Here is a 19,794-nt window from a genome sequence, read left to right as displayed (position 1 = left end):
GAGTGTCCACATGAATACTATATCCCACCAGTCCCTGAAGCCACTCTGAGCAAGTCACAGATATCCAGACTGCTCAGTAGGATTTGACATCTCCATGCAGCAGGTCCTCTGTGGCTCCCCAGTCACCTTTAAGGGGTCAGAGAAGGTACACCACCACACATGCGGCCACAGATGCCCAAACCTCTATCATTCAAGTTCTTCTCACAAAGCCTGTATTCAAAGCACAGGTTTTATTTTTGTTTTTTTTGTTGTTGTTGTTTTGTTTTTTATTGCAATTTGCATGAACCTCATCAAATTTATTCAACTACTCTCCAGAGCTGTGCTATCCAATGAGTAGCCACCAGCTTTAGCAGGTAAAATGTGGCTACTCCAAGTTGAGATGTATACTCAGTATAAAATTCACACTGAATTTAGAATGCTTAGTATGAAAAAGGAATACGAATATGTAATGTATTGATTACACTTTGGAATAATATTTTGCATATATTGGGTTCAGTAAAATATATTAAAATTAATTCAGCCTGTTTCTTCTTACTTTTTAAAAACACAGCTGCTAGAAAATTTAAAATTAAATATGCAGCATGCATTTTGTGACATACATTATATCCATTGAACACTGCTGGTTTAGAGGTCAAATGAATATATCAATAAAATTTTGACCTATCTTCATAAAACAACATACAGGAACTATGGTATAAGTTTTCAAAGGTCTTTGAAAAGTTGAAGGTTGTATTATAAGACTGATACACAACATCTCTTATGCATAACCTACAGACAGGTCTTTTCATAGCCCAGGTACTTTTTTTTTTCTGTAAACCATAACAGATATGGTTACATTATTTCCTACCCCACAGGAAGAGAAAAAGACTAAATGAACTATTAACATTGAAAAATACATCAGAAAGAAAAAATAATTGGGAAGAAATCTATCAAAAGTTGATGAATAGCCCAAAGGAAACATTAAAAAGCACTTTAAGGTAAAGTCACTTATCATAGAATTTTATCTTTACTTGTGAATATACCTCAAAAGGTCTAAGAGCACATATTAATATTTGCTTGACTAAGTCATCAAGAAAATATTTGGGTGCATCCGGTAAATTCTGTTTGAGAATGAAAAGAAACACACCTAACATATTTGAAAGATTACATTAAAAAATCTAAGCTCTTTAAAAAAAATTAGAGTACTTGAAGAGTAGAACCCTTGTATGTTGTAATGACAAAGCCATTACTGGCTCTATGTCCTTGGCCAAGAGCTTAAACTCTCAGACCTGTTTTGGAGTGTCCAAGGAAATATTTTGAGGATTCGCTGATAGGATGTATATTAACAAGTGGTACTTCATAGGTGGTCAACATATGTTAACTTCTCTCTCCAAAATAACATGTAATCTGAGGGTGTTAGGAAATTAAGGCATGCTGACTTGTTCTTTTTCAGACTTACTCTTACTGTGCTTGATATTTAGTTCTGAAGTCATACTTGCCATTTTGAGTTCTGATGGGTCATAAAAGTTGTTAGATTTTTTACTGTATTATTAGTCATTTCTAGAATCCCCCACTCATTTATTTCTGGTGGTTCTAACAATACATAAAATGGTTGGCAAAATAAAATCGCAGTATGCTTTTGATTTATTCAATACATAGATCATAGATTTGCTAGCTTCCAAGCACAAAGCCAGGAATATTAGAAATAGAGACTTTGTTATCATGGAGTACATCTAGCAGGAGTGTGGAGACATGACTAATTGCCTACCTAACATGCTTCCTGCCCATTCTTCATTACTAATAGCACCTCAATTTTGTTTAAATAAGAATTGTACCCAGATTCTCTTCTAGTTAAGGACTTAGGTCTTCCCAATACTATGTAAGTGACAGTATACAAAATGAAATGTCCCAGGAAGTTACTGTTTTCCAAGTTGAAGAAATAGGCCAGCTGAGCTTCTTCCCTTTATTCTTCACTCAACCCAGAATGTGCTACCTGGGGTACCATGGCCAGTCTGTGCAGTTCTCTAAGAAAGAAGGACCAGGAAGATGGATAGAGTTTGGCTGCTTCAAGTCACTTTTGAGTAGCTGAAGCCCTGGACAATTTTCCCAAGACTTCTATAACATGAGAAAAACAAACCCATTAATTAGTTTTAAGCCACAGTTTGTCACATTACTTGCCTTAGGGTACATTCCTAATTGCAAAAATAGGCATGTCACAGGATACCAATCGAGATTTCTCTTTTAGTCCAGGAATTATAGCCGAGTTTTGTCAAAGATGAAGACACAATATAATAAATGTACCCCATTGTATGTTCAGAGAACCTTCAGTGTTTGAAGCCAGCAATCTTATTAACACACTTGATGAGGAACCAGTGTAGAGATGCTGGTCTGTAAGTAGCCACAATACACCCAGTTAATATAAAGCTAGGGCTAGAAGAGAGGAGAAGTCAGCATTTAGGAAGGTGTCTGATTTTGGAGATGTGGCTAGTTTCTCTCTTAATCATCCCCCAGGAAAATATCTTTATCCTCAGAGCTGAAGCCAAGAGGGTCTGGTACCAAAAATCACTTATAAAGCCTAGAGGTGTCTAAACCATGTTTACCTCCTCTGGGGACTGATTGTCTCTCTTTTGAGAATCATTGAATATGATCCAGTGCCTGATGCTGCTGGGCCTTGTAGAAAGGATCAGCAGAGAGATGGCTGAGCCGAAAGAGGAAACACACAATGGAACAGCCTGCATTTCTTCCATGTGGGATGGCAAGTACATGTGAGTTTCATGTATTTGGATAGCACAGAAAATAGCTGACCTGGAGCCAGGTACTTGAATGGTAGATCTCACAACAAGAGGGAATGGAGTAGGGGTGGGCAGTGGAGGAAGTTGGCCCAGAGCCAGGTCCCCCATGGTAGGCAATTATGCTATGAGGAGAACCTGACAAGGTCCCCAGAAATATCTATACCTTTGTCCATCAGAGAGCCAGTAAATCAGTATCTGCCACAGAGAGGACTCTAACAGCAGTCACTGCCTGAGAAGCATCAAGTCTAGCAGTAAGGAAACTTCACTCTCACCAGGAGCAAGCCCAGAATAAACCTCTGTCTCCCTACTCCTTCCTCTTTGCTGCCACAACTGAGGAATCAAAAGAAGAAAGGACAGGTCATGTGTGGGACTCACATTAGACTTCCTCCCTACTGCACGCTGTTAGAGTCACAGAAAGTCTAGTCTATAGGGGGAAATGGTGGGAAGAGGTAGAAGAAAATAAAATCAGATAAGAGACTCAAGGTTTAAAATAATTAAGATGGATTCCCAAGAACCTGAGTGAGAGAAAAAATTCGGAGAAATCTACACGATTGGGCCAAAATATCATTAAAGCTTCAAGCAAGGGGAATTCAACACAAGAGCAGTGGTGGAGTGGGGTCAGGGCAGGCAGTGATCACAGAAGAAAAAAATTAAACCAGCTAAGCTTCCTTGAACCTTGATAAATAAATGAAACACCTTAGTAGAACAATGTATTACCCATATTAATAGTTTAAAAAGTCTCACATTTTATGAAGCAGTGCCATGGGTGTGATGGGAGCGTGCATTTAGGATGGAGGGTCCTGTTGAAGCAGGGCCCCAGCGTGGTAGTAGTGGAAACATGTGAGCTGGCCCTGAGCTGTGGAAGGGAGCCCTCTCCCCATGGGATGCAGCAGTCCAGGCTGACAGAAGCCCATCTGCCTGTGTCTGTGGAGGCCTGAGGCTGGGGAGAACTTTCTGGATGCACTGGAGGAACTAAATGGTTTGTGTAGTCAGCACGGAGATTGGTGGTGGAAGTGAGTGGCACAAGAGGTTGAAGGGACAGGCAGAAAAACTGCAAGGATTGCCCGAAGTCAAAGCAGTTACTCAATCAGTCCCCAGGAAGAGATGAAAGGCTTGTGTTAGGCATGAGAAAGCAAGACATCATCCTTTTCCCTCTGCTTCTTCACTAACAGCTGCAGAGATAACTGACATTATGCTCAGTCGAGTCAAACTTTGGTGCATATTTTTGGAGTTCTTCCTTGGCAGTTTGTGGCTGTGTTCAATGAGAAAATGAATGGTACCTAGTACAGTGTCCTACACACTGACTGGAAGAAGGTTGTCAAGTGCCTGTAGAATTTCAGGATATTTCAAATAGCTCTTTCAGTTGGTTCAGCCCCAGGGCTTCTTAGACCTAATTTACTTCTAGTCTTTTTCCTCCTCTCTGAACACACAGATCTCAAGGATTCAGCCTGTGGGGTTGTATCTTTTAGGAGCTGCCACCACCTACTCTAGCCTTGTCTAAGCAGAAAGCACCCAGTACCTTCTTGTTCTTCTAAATTCTGAATACTGGAGAGGCAATAGTTCAGTGCAGCAAGAAAACCTCAGCAGGATTTTCCAACATTGGACTGAACAGTGGTGACTGCCTCTCTTTTGACCTTCATTACAGTGTTTAAGTGGCAGGAAACAAAATATCACAATCCTATGGCTGGTTCTCTTCCTTCTTCCCGAAGCGGTAGAGATCACATCTGTAATTTCCCTCGCCTCCTGTTGGTCCAGGAATCTTGGCTCTGAATCACAGTTCGGCTACCTGCAGGGCAAAGTCTAGGCTCATCTCTAGCCAGCTGAACTAAATATGAATTCACTTGAGGATGATTTTCAGGAAACAAAAAAAAGAATTCCATGCAATTCAGCAAATATGTGACAGTACCTCCTCAAAGAGCCACACCCTCTTAACGTAATTCAATTTTATTTGTCAGCCACCAAGCAGGAGGCCAGAGAAAATCCAAATGATTAATTTAGAAGCAACGTGTGTGCCTTTTGGAAACATAAGAAACACTTACCCCAACTTCTGGCGGGGGATCCTTATGTTCTGGTAGGACACTGGTTCGAACCTGTGGAGAAAAACATTTTCTGTAAGACTTTGGGGTAGAAGCTAGTGCAGAAGCCTCACACAGGTGCAGGGTTTCACTTTCCTTCATCTTGCATCAATTCAGACTCTGTGGTTAATCATTAATGAATTAACCTGTGTGCAACACCCACGGCAGTGCAGTGAAGCTGTGCTGTTACAGTTCCTGAACTTCCAGATTTTTCTAAGTAGACAGAGCTGCCTGGATCCTCACTCCATCTCTTTATCTAATACAGAGATATCTGGGATTTAGACAGATCTCTTTAATCTCCTAAAAAGGCAAGCTTCATTCAACATTCAAGGGAAAGGAAAGAGCTGGTATAGAGAAAGCAATTCCATGCATGCGTAATGAATGTTCCCAACACAAAGAAATGATAAATGTTTGAAATTATGGATACGCTGATTACCATGATCTGATTACAATACATCATATGTATTGCAATGTCATTATGTACCTCATAAGTATGTACAATTATGTGTCAATTTTTTTAATTAAAAAATTATTCTCTGAATGAGTGCCCACACTCATGCTTCTTATAGGATATCTTTCCCACTTGAGAATTCTGGGTCAAACTAACAGATACCATCATCTGAATTTACTGGAAAGGTAATTCTCAATTGTGGGAGGGGGAATAATGTAAAAGAACCAGTTATCTGGGTAATCTTTCCAAAAAAGTGTTCTAGTTGAAACACTAACTCCTTATATAATCAAGAGACATGTATCTTCAACTGAGTGGTGATGTTCAATCCTGACTGTACATTAGAATCACCTGGGAACCCTTTCAAACTCTTGGTGCTCCTCCACGCCCCCAGCTATTCTGCTTCCAATGTACAGCTACCGACTCTATGGTTCTCTTAAGAAATCACATTTCAAATAAAAAAAAAAATCATGATTACCTTTCTTGCTTCAGAAAAAGATAGTGAACGTAAGAAAAGGCAAGAAACTTACATCTAGTATGTCTTAATTTCAAATAAAGATGAGTTAAACAAGTTAAATGAATGTAAAGCATATATAAGGACATCCTGTTTACTTGGAGAGAAAGGGGATTGGAGGGGAAGAATCAGAAAGCAACAGCCTAAAACACTTAAAGGATCAACATTTTAGGGGATCATTCTAACAAAATCCTTTTAATCATACTTCTCTTCAAATCCCTTAAGTCTTGACATACCTGACCATACCAAGTCAATCCTCCCAGATTGAAGGGATGCTTCTAATACCTCTAATAAGTTAAGAGACTTGAATCAGCTCCTTGTGGCCTGCTAATCTTGAACACAGTTGCCAATTCCTTGAAAAAAGCCACAAGCTATAATAAAATGTGCATTTGGACTTCTAGCTTAATACTTTTGGTATCTTTATGACAGATCCAGCACTGTCGCTTGCACAATTTGTCAGTCATTATAACTCAAAATTGTTCACCCAAGCACAAAATAAATGACATGAGAGACCTCAATGGAGTAAACACAATTTGTAGAACACACTCAACTCTTCAACTCAGGACTGTGTGACAGAGCACTTGCTGGCTAAGAGCATTAGCAGTTTGGTAGCTGCATTAACATTTTTTGGCCCAGATTACCATTCAGTCTCATTATCTGAAAGTCATCAACTGGCCTCAAAGGACGAGGAAACTATATACAAATAGAGGTCGTGGACAATGTAGTGTGTGTATGGATTATATATAGTATGTATAAATATGGTTTCTCCCTCTATCTCTGTGTGCATATGAATAGTTTATTATACTACACATATATATAGTATAAAGTGCTATATAATGAATATTCACAACATGTACCATATAATGCACATATGTGTACATATATACATTAATTTTTTTAAAAGTTGACAGCCAAATAACATTTTCCAAAGATATACACTTGAATTTACAAATAAAGTGAAAAAGTCAGAAATTGGTAAGAGGGTCAACATACATAGAGTTGTATAAAGTATTTGATTTGGGTCATAAATATTAATATAAAAGCGTTTTAACGTTGGACAAAGGTAGAAAATTCTGACAATTCCTGCAACATGGTAAACTCCCACATTTTAATAATTTTATATGTAGAACATGTATTTTTTATAATTATCAATAAACTACAGAAGGAAAAGAACATTCCTTATCTTCTTTTACATATATATATTTAATATTCTTTATCCTATTACTGATGTTATGGTACATAGGTTATATCAGTGATGCTTTTCTTATATATTCCTCCATTGCAGTGAACACAAGCTAGGTAGCAAGCACTGGATTTGCTAGTGAGTAATGCCCCAGTATTTCTTGTTGAGACTTCAGAGACCAGTGAGTGAGACACATATGTGAATAATTTAGCACAATGCAATAAGTGCTATAATAGAAATATGGGCATTGTCCTGTGGGCATTTAGAATGAAGTATAACTATTTTATCCTGTGAGTTTCAGGAAAGGCTTCACAAAAGAAGTGGTCTGGGTTTTGAAGGATGGCTAGGAGTTTTAGACAAGGAAGGATATGATAAAACAAGCAGGGTTTTGTGTAACAAGCACGTGTCATAGAGTTGTAAGAGTTCCACGGGAAGGGTGCAGGATTTGAAACATGGCAGATTATGTGGGCCAGCAACAAACTACCAAAACCACAGAGGAGCCCCTGGATCTTATCAGGCTCAGCCTAGATGAGAGAATTTACATGAAAATGGGAAATAACTGACGGCTTCAAGGCAGATTACATGCTTAGGATCAACATTTAAATATGATGTTAGGAGATGTAGAAGAAACTGTGGCTACTATAGAAACTGACGAACAAACATATGAAGGGATATGTAAATCAACGAAACTGAGTATTCCAACGCTCTTTATCCAGGGAGATGATGCTGTCCTGGTTGTCCCGCCATTGAAAGTTGGCTGACACAAAGAATTTGTTCTGTATGGAAAATAGGAGACTTTGTACAATTGCCTCTTTAAATGTGCAAAGCATTTGAAAGAGAAAACTGCATACTTTTGATATTGAGAAATAATTCTGAGGATTTTTCCACTCTTGAAATGAATTGATTTGCACATAACCCACGACTTCTTAAGCTAAATGGCACTTTTCCCTCCAATTCTTCCAATAAATATAATCACCAAGATGCAAAAACAAAAACAAAAATGAACAAACAAACAAAAAACCAGAGCTCAGTTGTGTTCAGGGAATATAAGTATTCTGTTGATGCTATTGGGGCCCTGCAGGAAATGGCAGGAGTTACATACGTTTGGGGAATTGGTTGGGGCCATTTACTGGAGAGGGCTGTCTCCCATGTTATAGAAGTGGAGTTTTATTCCACTGCATTATTCCAGGCAATAGGAAATCAGGCAAGGCACTGAACAGTGGAGTGGCATGATCAGAGCCCTTGACACATCCCAACTCTTCCCAAGTCACCCTGGGAAAATGATTGAACCTCTTCATGCCAGCTGTCTTTCAGCCTTTTTATCAGTTATTTAACATGGGGTTAATAGACCCTACAGGTTGTTGTATTCTATCCTTTTCAGCACTGCAAACAGTACCTGACCCAGAGAGAGAAGAACAAAGTGTGTGAGAAAGAAATGGAGGGGGGAAGAGAGAAAATGAAGAGGAAAGAGGTGAGGAAAGAAAGAAGAAGAGGAAGGCAGAGGAAGGAAGGGAGGAGGACCATGAGACAGGGAGCAAGGGAGAGAAGGAGGAATATGTCACTAAAAAATACTAAGGCCTGAACAGATATAGATGAGACCTCTTGGTGAGAAAGGGATGAAGCAAAGGCTGTCACTGTAGCATTTGGAATATTCTGGTTCACCGACAATGTCATGCCTCCTGAGAATTGCAAGCCTTCCTTTGGAATTCATTTTCCCTTTTTTGGTCTTGTCAGCAGTTCTTCTGTCTATTTTTCTTCACTATTCCCCCTCCCTGTCCCTTCCAGGAACATAAGAATGTCTTCCTGACTACAAATTTAAAACATTCTTACAGCTTCCTTTTGTCTAGACTTTTATGATGTCAAATAAAGCAAGGCAGACCAATTAATGTGATCTGTAGAAAATCATGTTTCCTATTCCATCTTGAATATTTTTTAAGGTTCATCTAAAACAAATTTCCTTCTCTATCAACCCCAGAAGTTCAAAATTAAACTAACTAAATTTATCTTAAAAACAAAACAAAACCAGGTAGCATAGAGTGGGTTATTCTCACTCTTTCAGGAATTCATATAGACTACTTCACAAGTCTTAATTGTCCCCAACAAGATGCTGCTTCAGCTACCAATACAGCAGCTGAACACAGGACTTTAGTGTTCAAATTTATGCAAGATATACTCCTCAGACTAGTGAACCTTGTTACAATGAGCATGGGCATTGCTGTCCTGAGGGTGGGAGGAGAGTGAGGACTGCTCCATTTTTCGTAGGTGAGTAGCTGAAAATCAGGCAGTGGAGCTGCCTGAAATGCTAGGAGTCTCTTGGAAATCCAGACCCAGAGAAGGAAAAGGCCATGCTGTCCTGAGTCTGCACACTAGACTGGCAGCACCTGACCTCATGCAAGTGCATCTGCTCATTGGTAGGTGAGGGAGAAGCATCATCCCTCTAGACAGTCTCAGCTGGCAGGCAGAGGGAAAGATATTGGTTATAGCGGAGGGACACCTCTCAGCAGGGATAGAGCCCAGATCCTCTTCCTAGAAAACTGTCACACCTGATATTGTCTCTGATAATGAATGTGTCTCGTTTCTTTAAGAAAAAAAAAAGTGTTACTCTAATTCTCTATGTATCTCAAATTAGAATATATCATCACATTTACTTGTCCTACTTGGAAGGAGACACATAAGTGTCTTTAATCAAACATTAAAATTTGACTACAACAGAAATGTTTTGCTCTGCCTCACAGTATGAATTTTCCAGAAGGAAGCTGCCTGCTTAACCAGGATTCCATATCCTAGAAACCCTGCTCCCAGGAGCAGCCATGTGGCTAGTTCTCACCAATGAAATGTACATGCAAGTGATGTTTGCTGTAACCAAGCTGGATTTTGCAAAATTGAATATATACACTCTCTCCACTGTCTCATTCTTCTTCCAATGGCCATACATAGAGGAGTCCAGTCTTTATGTGGTGGCTGAGCTGCACCTGAGTCCCAAAATTACCACATGAAAGAAAGCCATCTGCCAGCCATCACTACTGGTATTAGACTGTTAAATAATTGTGTTAGTTTTCTACTGGTGTGCAACAAATTACCACAAACTTAGCTGCTTAAAATAACATCCATTTATTTGTTCACAGCTTTGTAGGTTAGAAATCCAGGCATGATATGGCTGGATTCTCCACTCAAGTCTCACTTGGCTGAAATCAAGGTGTCAGCTGGCTCTGTCCTCATTTAGAGGCTTCACTGCAGAAAGATGTGCTTCAAAGCTCCCTCAGGCTTCTCAGAATCTAGTTTCTTGCAACTCTTGAACTGTGGTCCTTATTTTCTTGATGGCTGTTCACAGGAGGCTGCTCTAAACTCCTGGGTTCACACACCAGCAGCCCTTACCAAGCTCCCTCCTCCATTAAATTCAGCAACAGAGGATCTTCTCGGCATCAAATCTTCTCTAACTTCTGTTTTTAGGAAGAACTCACTCTCTTTTAAAGGATTACCTGATCAGGTCAGGCTCTTCTTGGATGATCTGTCTTTTAACTGGGCTATATAATATGACCTAATCATGAGATTAAGTGCTATTATATCACAGCATTGAGGATTATGCAGGGATGTACATCATGGAGTGCTAATTTTGGGAACAATCTTAGAATTCTGCCTACCACAATAATCAAGAAATAAACTTCCACTGTGCTAAGACACTAAAATTTGGATATTTACATTTGCTTTGACAGAATAATTTAGACCCTCTGTTCTTTTTAATTTTACTAGGTTCTGGAAGAACATGTGGTGTTTGGTTACATGGATAATTTCTTTAGTGGTGATTTCTGAGATTTTGGTGCACCCATCACCTGAGCAGTGTACACTGTGCCCAATGTGTAGCCTTTAATCCCTCACCCCACTCCCACCATTCCCCAAGTCCCCAGAATCTACTGTATCATTCTTATGCCTTTGTGTCTTCATGGCTTAGCTCCGATTTATAAGTGAGAAATACTATGTTTGGTTTTCCATTCCTGAGTTACTTCATTTAGAATGATGGTCTGCACCTCCATCTACATTGCTGTAAATGCCATTATTTGATTTCTTTTTATGGTTGACCACATTTTCTTTATCTACTCACTGATTGATGGGCATATGGGCTGGTTCTATATTTTTGCAATTGTGAATAGTGCTGCTATAAACATGCATGTACAAGTGTCTTTTTCATATGACTCCTTTTTCTCTGGGTAGATACCCAGTAGTGGGATTGCTGGATCAAATGGTAGATCTACCTTTAGTTCATTAAGGAATCTCTGCACTGTTTTCCATAGTGGTTGTACTAGTTTACATTCACACCAGCAGTGTAAAAGTGTTCTTTTTTCACCACATTCACACCAACATCTATTTTTTTTTTTAATTGTGGTCATTTCTGAAGGAGTAAGGTGATATCACATTGTAGTTTTGATTTGCATTTTCCTTATAATGAGTGACATTGAGCATTTTTTCATAGGCTTGTTAGCCATTTATATTTCTCTTGAGAATTATTTACGTCCTTAGGCCACTTTTTGATAGAATTATTTGTTTTTTTCTTGCTGACTTGAGTTCCTTGTAAATTCTGAATATTATCCCTTTGTCAGATGCATAGTTTGCAAAGATTTCCTCCCACACTCTGAGTTGTCTGTTTACTCTGCTGATTATTTCTTTTGCAGTGAAGAAGCTCTTTAGTTTAATTAAATGCCATTTATTTATCTTTGCTTTTGTTGCATTTGCTTTTGCATTCTTGGTTATGAATTCTTTGCCTAAGTCAATATCTAGAAGGGTTTTTCTAATGTTAACTTCTAGAATTTTTATGATTTTAGGTCTTAGATTTAAGTCTTTGATACATCTTGAGTCAATTTGTGTATGAGGTCAGACACGAGGATCCAGTTTCATTCTTTAACATGTGACTTGCCAATTGTGCCAGCACCATTTGTTGAATAGAGTGCCCTTTACCTTCTTTATGTTTCCCTACTTTTGTTTGCTTTGTTGATGATTACTTGGCTATAAGTATTTGACTTTATTTCTGGGTTCTGTATTCTGTTCCATTGGTCTATGTGCCTATTTTTATACCAGTGCCATGCTGTTTTCTTGGCTACAGCCTTGAAGTATAGTTTGAATTTGGGTAATATAATGCCTCCAGATTTGTTCTAATGAAATTTTGGATTTATTTAGTGTGTAGTTATGAGAAAATATAGCAAAATAGCTCATATTAAAACTTCATTTACTATTTTAAGGCTAGCAAACATATATCAAGCACATATTATGATTCAATCACTATTATAAGCACTGACAATCTCAGAGAGTAAGAGATTAAGAAGACAAGGTATATTTTGCTGATATGCAATAACAATGACATGGTAAGAGTCAGACATCTAATAATAATTGCTAAGAACCTTCAGTTTTCTAAAATCTATCAGCTAGTCTTCGATAACAGTTTTCCAGTTGTTTAATTTCAATCTCGCATGGAGAAAATGATGCATGTACAAATCTAAATGATTTAGGCCACAGAACCTTAGAGATGGAAGGAATATCTCAGTTAACCTAAAAAAAAAAAAAAAACCATCTATGCAATATGAAAATTATATCTGAAATATTCCTGGGAAGTAAACTTAACATTTCTTCTTCAACATTTGGAATTTCTAGCTTACTATATCTCACAAATTGGTATCGTAAAGGTAGTGTTACAAACTTGTATGCCCACAGGCTCCAGGTAGGTTAAATTAATGAAAGGAGTGGGCTGGGTGTTTGAGACAATAGGAATTGGAGAGGACTCTGGCAAAATGGAATCACATTTCTAGTCTTTAAGGAGTGACAACTACCCAGCTTCAAAGGATTGAAAAAATTCTAAGAAATGTTCCTTCAAATATTAATAATGGGTAAATATTAATTCTTTTGAAAGTGGGCTATTACCACCACTTGCTGATTTTTACCAGAAATATGCTTTGTAAGTAAGGTGAGTGGGCCAAAGCAAGCCCACTACTATTTTAGTAAAAATATTTTTTAAAATGTGCTACCCTAAAACAGTTATTATGAATCTTGATAACACAGTAGAATCACCTGTAACATGTTTTTGGTTTTGTGTTTGTTTTAAATGCCAATTCACAGGTCACACCCCAGAATAATTAAATCAGAATGTTCAAGGGAAGGACACAAGCATCAGTATTTTTAAGGTTAATACTCTACTGATTCTAATGTGTAGTCAAGTTAAAGTAAAGAACTATTACTATAAAATAAATTAGATTACTTTTTGGTAAGAATGAGCCTCACGAACTAGCTCTAAGTCCTATGAGGAGTCTTAAAACATATTGTGCCATGTTCAAGCCATCAAATATGGTTCCCTTTGAAAAGAACACACAAAAAAAGTTAACAGATTCTCAGAGCTGGAACATTTTTAGGAAAAGTTCCTCAAAAGTTCCTCAAATGTTAGTGTGCATACTCATCACCTGCTGGTCAACAGCTGGTCAGGAGGATGGTCTCCAGACCATTCTCTAGAAGTCTGCTAGAAATGCAGTATCTCTGACTTGCCCCAGACATGTGAATCATAGTGTTCATTTTGGTAAGATTCCCAATTCATTCATATGTACATTAATGTTTGAGAAGCTTTGGTTTGGAAGAATGCTCATGAATGAAATGGGTCGTAATGAGAACAGTAGGTCTTCCTTGCACCTAAACATGCCTGAAATAGAAATGAGGTTTATTATTCCGGTTATGAAGATCTTTTTTTTTAATGTCAAGCAACTGTAAAAGTTCCAGATGATACCTTCCAGGAGACAGCTGCCCCCTTTTTACGTAAGGCAAATGGCAGGTGAGGTAAATGAGATCCATAGGATAGGGTGCTAATCCAATGTAACTGGTGTCTTTGTAAGAAGAAGAGGTGATACCAGAAAAGCTCATGCCCAGAGGAAAGACCATGCAAAGAGGCAGCAAGAGGGCTGCTGTCTGCAAGTCAAGGAGAGAGGCTTTGAAGAAGCCAACCTTGCCAGCACCTTGATCTTAGATTTGCAGACTCCAGACCTGTGAGAAAATAAATTTTTGTTGCTTAAGCCACCCAGTCTATGGGTAGACTGGGTATTTTTTATGGGTAGCCCCAGCCAACTAAGACTCTGAGTCTACCTGTGTTATCTGGTATGGCCCTTTGTGATTTTCAACCAACAGCCTGACTGGCCTTTGCTTCTCAGCCCTGAAAAAGTGGAGATTGTAAGACATTCCACTATACTTCTTTAACATTACACCTGACACAGCCTCAGAATCTGACAAAAGTCTTTAGAGGGAGACCAGCCATGAGTCTGAATCTCCTTTGGACTCCAAATGTGTCATTCCAACTATACATGAAAATTCGAATCTCTGCTGAGTGCTATGCCTGCCAGCTGCCACCTTCTGTTTGGCAAAACCTTAATATTCAGACTTCTAGTCACAGGGAGACTCTGTGAATACCTCCAGGTGAAAAACAGCTTTTTAGTTTCTCAGTATCAACTCAGCACTCCCTCTAGGGCATCTCTTGCCTGTTGTCAGTTTCTCTCTCTAGTTTCCCAAGCACTGTGAAACTATGGGGACTTTCACTCTGCTTTTTGGAAGCCTTTGACCTGGTTCTTTAGCCTCCTGCAAAGAGTCAGAACTCACCAAGTCTCTTCTGAGAAAAAAAAATGGCCACTTACTTGAGCCCCCTGAATTCTCCATTTCTCACTTCACCCAACACAACTGCTGAAAGCTTTGCTGATTTCTCTTTCTCCAAGCAGCAGCTGCAGCAACACCAGCAGCATCAGCTCTCTGTCTAGGCAAAGGCCTATTCTTCAGCCCACTCTAAGAGTCAGCAAATACCCCTAGACAAAAATCATGGCTCCTGATAGCTCAATGTTGAAAGGTTCTCCTTGCTCTATAAATTTGGTCTCTCTAGTTATTTTTGCTCTGATAGCTTAATGGTGCTTTTAAACATGTGATTTTTTGCAATCAGCCCAGCTTCTTTTCTAGGTGTTGCCAGAAGGAGCAGTGCTTGTCCCACCTGCCACATCCTACCCTAACTGAACTCCTCAATATCCAGAAAAGTGATTGGTAAACTAATAAATCTTGCAAACATGTGGTCAAGGGATGAAAAAAATGATATTCAACAGAGTATGGTTATATGTAATTGGAGAGGAAAAAAATGCCATTTAAATTTTGGTCTGTCTGTTGAGTTATGTCTTTGACAAACTGGTACAAATGCATAATGACATTTGGTTCCTTTGGTAAGACTTGAGCTTACCTGGAAGCCTAAACACCATCCCAATTAACCAGTTTGGATAAACAGTAATTCTTGAGTGGGATACGCTATCTTGGGTTTTACTCACTAAATGTGATCATCTTTCAAATGTCAAGCACAGTCTACCAAATTATGTATACAAGTCAATTCTACAGACTTCCATGCCAAAAAGAAACACTAGTTAAGACAAACATAAGCACTTTTTTAGTTTGGATGCTCTAACCTTAGATGTATTCATTTCTTTAAAGCAGTGATGTTCACACCACAGCTCCTAGTCACATGTGTCTCTTTATGTTTAATTGGTGGCTCTTTAAAACTTCTAATTTCTCTATATGAATGTGCCATTATACTAAATTCTACCAGTCATACAGGACTCATGTAGTTCTTTAGGTTAATAGTGACTGTAAATGTGGCTCCAGAGTCATATAACTCTGACTATCCCTGCCATTACCCACATTTTATTCCACTTCCCTTTCCAACTATTACAGAGGTCTATTACAAGCAGGTGAAAGAATACTGAACGACAACAATATCTGTAGACATTACCTTCCTTTATCAGAGAATCACTGAAAGATACAGGTTCTGCTGAAAATAAGAGATGCTAGGTATGAAGTTTCATTTTAATGGAAGTCAAAGAGGTCTCCTTACAGCTTTTCTGAGAATAAGTGATTCTGTCCTCCATACTACTTATTTCTGGGTCTTTCTGAAATGAACAATAGGCTGGGAAGCAAGCATTGTACAGACCCCATCGATTTTCTTCCACTATGTGTTATGAGCCAAGTCCTGACCTGTGCACTTAACTAAAGCGAGAAGGAGAAACCTCTAAAGAGCTGTATAAAGTAGGACAGACAACAGTTTTCCTTTAAGTAGTAAGGGATGTTTACATATTTTACAAATAGAAATAAAGGAGCTCTTTGTACTGTAAAGCCACAATCTAAAAATGTGTTTTATAGGCACTAAAGATAATAGCTGATAACTTGCTAAACAACTGTTCTTTATAAGCTGAGAACTCCATTTCTGCTGACTCCCAAAGCCTCACATGAGGATATTATTAACATATGAAACATACATAGAGTGCAATTCAAAACTCATGTATGCTACTAACAGTTGTTATCAGATCAAACTTCCACCACTGCCTTCATCCATTTCCTCTCTCTACCACTTCAATATGCAAAAATAATTGTGCCGTCATTCTAAAACGTGGAGAATCATTACGGCTGATCACTTCTCCTCAGCATTAGACCTGGATGGCGATAGGCTACCCTAGAAACTTTCTGCCCTAGAAATACTGTAAAACTTATAGTTGATACATAATAATGGAAGCAAGGAAATAATATATGTTTAATCTTTGGGTTAATTATTTCAGGGCATGTCATTTTTTTTTTTTACTTGTATTATTTCATTGCAGTTCTGTGTTGCATTATTATTGCTTTGCCCATTTTACAGATGAGAAAACTGGGTTTCAGAAAACTGGGATAATTTGCCCAGGGTCACTTCATTAGCAAGTGGCAGATTAGACATTAAACAGTCTCCTTCCAAAATCTGTGCCCCTTCCATGGCTGTGTGCCTCCTCAGAGCCCAGACTGATGGTGACTTTAATTGTCTTCCCTAGGGCTGCTTAGAGTTTTAAAAAGCAAGTATCTATTAGCCTCAGGGAATAGAAACAGACACAATTTATCACACTACCAGACTCAAAAACGCAATCGTTAGGTATTAACAGCCCCCAATTAAGACCACAGTCATGAGTTAATGAACAAGCCATTAGACAGAAAACAGTAATATGAACAAAAGCACATGTCTATTAATCTGTTGCTCACTGAAAGTCATTAGTCCCAACAATATAAGGCTAAAGAATTTCTAAGTAGCTTTAAAACAAAACTATCGTGATACTGCTTATGTATTCCAGATAATTTACAACCTGGACTTTGAAGATCCAGTCAAAAGAAGATCACCAAACACCCCATACAAATTAATTGGCTTACATGATCAGCCTACAAATTATGTATTTACATGAATTGAAAAAAAAATGTACATGGGCACGGAGTGGATGGGGCTTTCAAGGTAGCTGTCCAGTGAAGTTTCCTGTTTGTCAGGCAAAATTGTGATAACTGCAGTAGATCTATTCTACTGTCACAAGAGTTTCTTTCTCTACAGAATTCTACCAGAGCATCTAATAGTTTAATTAATGGTTCTCAACATGAGCTGCACTTTACAATTACCAGAAGAAGTTTTAGAAACTGCTGATTCCAGGGCCCTACTTGTTTACACTCCTTTAACTGGGTCATTCTAATCACTCAACATTCTTTTTCACCGCTCTACTTAATTCTCTAAACAACCCTGTGAGAAAACCAAGAGTCAAACTTTAACTTTCAACCTGTAAAATAAATAATAATACTCAAAGAGAAGTTAGCTTTCTTCCCAGGTTATGTGGCTAGTAAGTGGAGGAGGGAATATTGCAACTTGAATCTGCTGTATTCCAAAACCAATGCTTTTAACCTTCTGCTATGTTGCCTACAACTTAGGACTGAAGTCCCAGCACAAGTCTACTACACAAAGACCATGAAGGGAAGTTAAAGCAAAGCTCCCAGTTTTCCTGAAGCAGAGGAAATTGTGATAGTGGCACTCTAAACAGGCACCAGTACCATGCCTTTTCTCTAAGAAAAACTGTTTTGCAGTGTCTGCTGCCCACTGCATGGCTAACTCAGTGTTGTTTTAAAAGAGCTAAGGTATTAAATTCAATGTCATGAACTCTTCTGAGGAAGAAAATCAGGAAATGTACAGTGTCTATAGAAAAAAAGAAAAGTATTTCAAGCTTCAAAAGACTGACAAAATGAAGAACAAAATTTCATTATGTTGAGGGCTTCTTTACTACAATAAACCAACTACATACTGAAGCCTAAGTCCTTGCGGATGGCAGCTGAGAAATCGATTTCCTACATTTCAAACCATAAGTCAGCCATTATTCTCAAGTGTGATACAATCAGATCTGCAAGGTCAAAAGTATATTCACAATAATATTTAAATGGTATTTTCCTTTTTCACTCTAATTCCTTCACCAGTGTACAGCGGAGTTTTCCATATGCTAAAAGACATGAGATATCACAAGAGATTGAATGCAGTGAAGCAGACATGACAATGCAGGTCTCTCCTTTTGATCAGCCATTAAGAAGATTTACAAAAATGTAAAAAAATGCCACTGTCTCAGTATATATTTTTTTGGTTTTCCAAAACAAAATTTTTAAAATCATGTGTTATTTAACATATGAGTTTATTATTTGCCATTTTAAATGAATTCATAAATATTTTTAAAATTTTGGAGTTTTATTTTCTTATGTGGGAAATATTCATAGTTAATATAACGGTATAAACATAAGCTCTTTGGGATTCTTGATAATTTTTAAGACTGTAAAAGGGTCCTAAGACCAAAAGTTTGAGAAACACTGCCATGGTGGGTCTCAGCATTACATTAATCTTACCCCTTAAAGACAGCTTCTTTCCAGAGTCTCCTTCAGAGGTGGATGTTATGATTACCACAGACATCCAATAATCCCACCAGTCTGAACCACTAAGACTCCCTGGACTTTCCTTGCTCTCACCTCCCTCCATGCCTTTGCATGTGCTGATCTGTCCTTTTAAGTACAAAAGATATGTTCATGAACAAGGAATAATCACTTTATGAACTACTTTCTAGCATCAGGAAGACATGGAAAATATCAAAACGTGTAAAGAAAGTAAAATATTAAAATAGGGTAATAAAATACAGTGTAACTAGGTGGGAGTGCTTTACCTACAGTGGTGAGGTGGGTTTCCCTGAGCAGGTAACTTTGATTCAGACCTGCATAACGCAGAGGAGCCAGCACAGAGAAACTAAGGGAGAATAGTATTTTAGGCCAACGCAACATCAAGTGCAAAGACCCTGGGGCCAAAGAGGCTGAAAAACGAAAGAGAATAAAGGGGAAAGAAGCGAAAGGTTGGGTGGAAGAAAGGCAGGGCTCTAGGAACACAGGGTTTATGTTACAATTACAATGGGAAACGCTAGCTGGGTTTTAAGCCAAAAAGTGACGTGATATTTTTCATGCATTAAAAATATTACTCTGATGTGTGGAGAACAGACTGCAGGAGGTCAAGTGTGGAAGCATAAGCAATTAGGAGCCATTTACAAATTAGAGCTTTTTCATCATCATTCCTCTACTTTTTCTAGAGTCAGGATCAAGCTAGATACACAGCTTTTTAGAATAATAATCATTGGGTAGCCTCGAGTTGTTTCCAAATATTTAGAGAAAGCAGTTTAATACTGACAGAGAATTAAAGTGAGTATATAAATTTCCTCTAAATATAATTACATTCATCTATGAGGATAATAATGCTCAACTAGTCACAAGGATACTTGTGGATTAATAATTATTTAAATAAATTTAGTGCTAAATAATAAATATTACACTATTTACTTTTTTTTTTACACTGTAAATATTAAAAGGCAATGCAGCCTTTGAAATAAAAAGCATTCAGAAAAAGCATTCTAACTTAAAACATGAGGAAACTCAATTCTCTGGAAAAAAATTATAAACAA

The 19,794-nt window shown here is 38.2% G+C and overlaps 1 protein-coding gene across 2 annotated transcripts in view; it reads right to left on the bottom strand.

Moving 5' to 3' along the window:
- Window positions 1-19,794, bottom strand: part of INPP4B (inositol polyphosphate-4-phosphatase, type II, 105kDa) — a 501,991-nt gene that overhangs the window by 287,368 nt on the left and 194,829 nt on the right. For both annotated transcript variants that reach the window (XM_011970320.1, XM_011970321.1), the window contains one exon: window positions 4,811-4,861. In XM_011970320.1, the coding sequence (XP_011825710.1) occupies window positions 4,811-4,861 (51 nt within the window). The remainder of the gene's footprint in view (window positions 1-4,810; window positions 4,862-19,794) is intronic.

The sequence above is a fragment of the Mandrillus leucophaeus genome, unplaced genomic scaffold (genome assembly GCF_000951045.1).
Source record: "Mandrillus leucophaeus isolate KB7577 unplaced genomic scaffold, Mleu.le_1.0 Scaffold943, whole genome shotgun sequence".
In the NCBI taxonomy this organism is placed as follows: Eukaryota; Metazoa; Chordata; class Mammalia; order Primates; family Cercopithecidae; genus Mandrillus; species Mandrillus leucophaeus.
The sequence above is the reverse complement of the archived record's forward strand: the minus strand, read 5'-3'. Positions and strand labels throughout refer to the sequence as shown.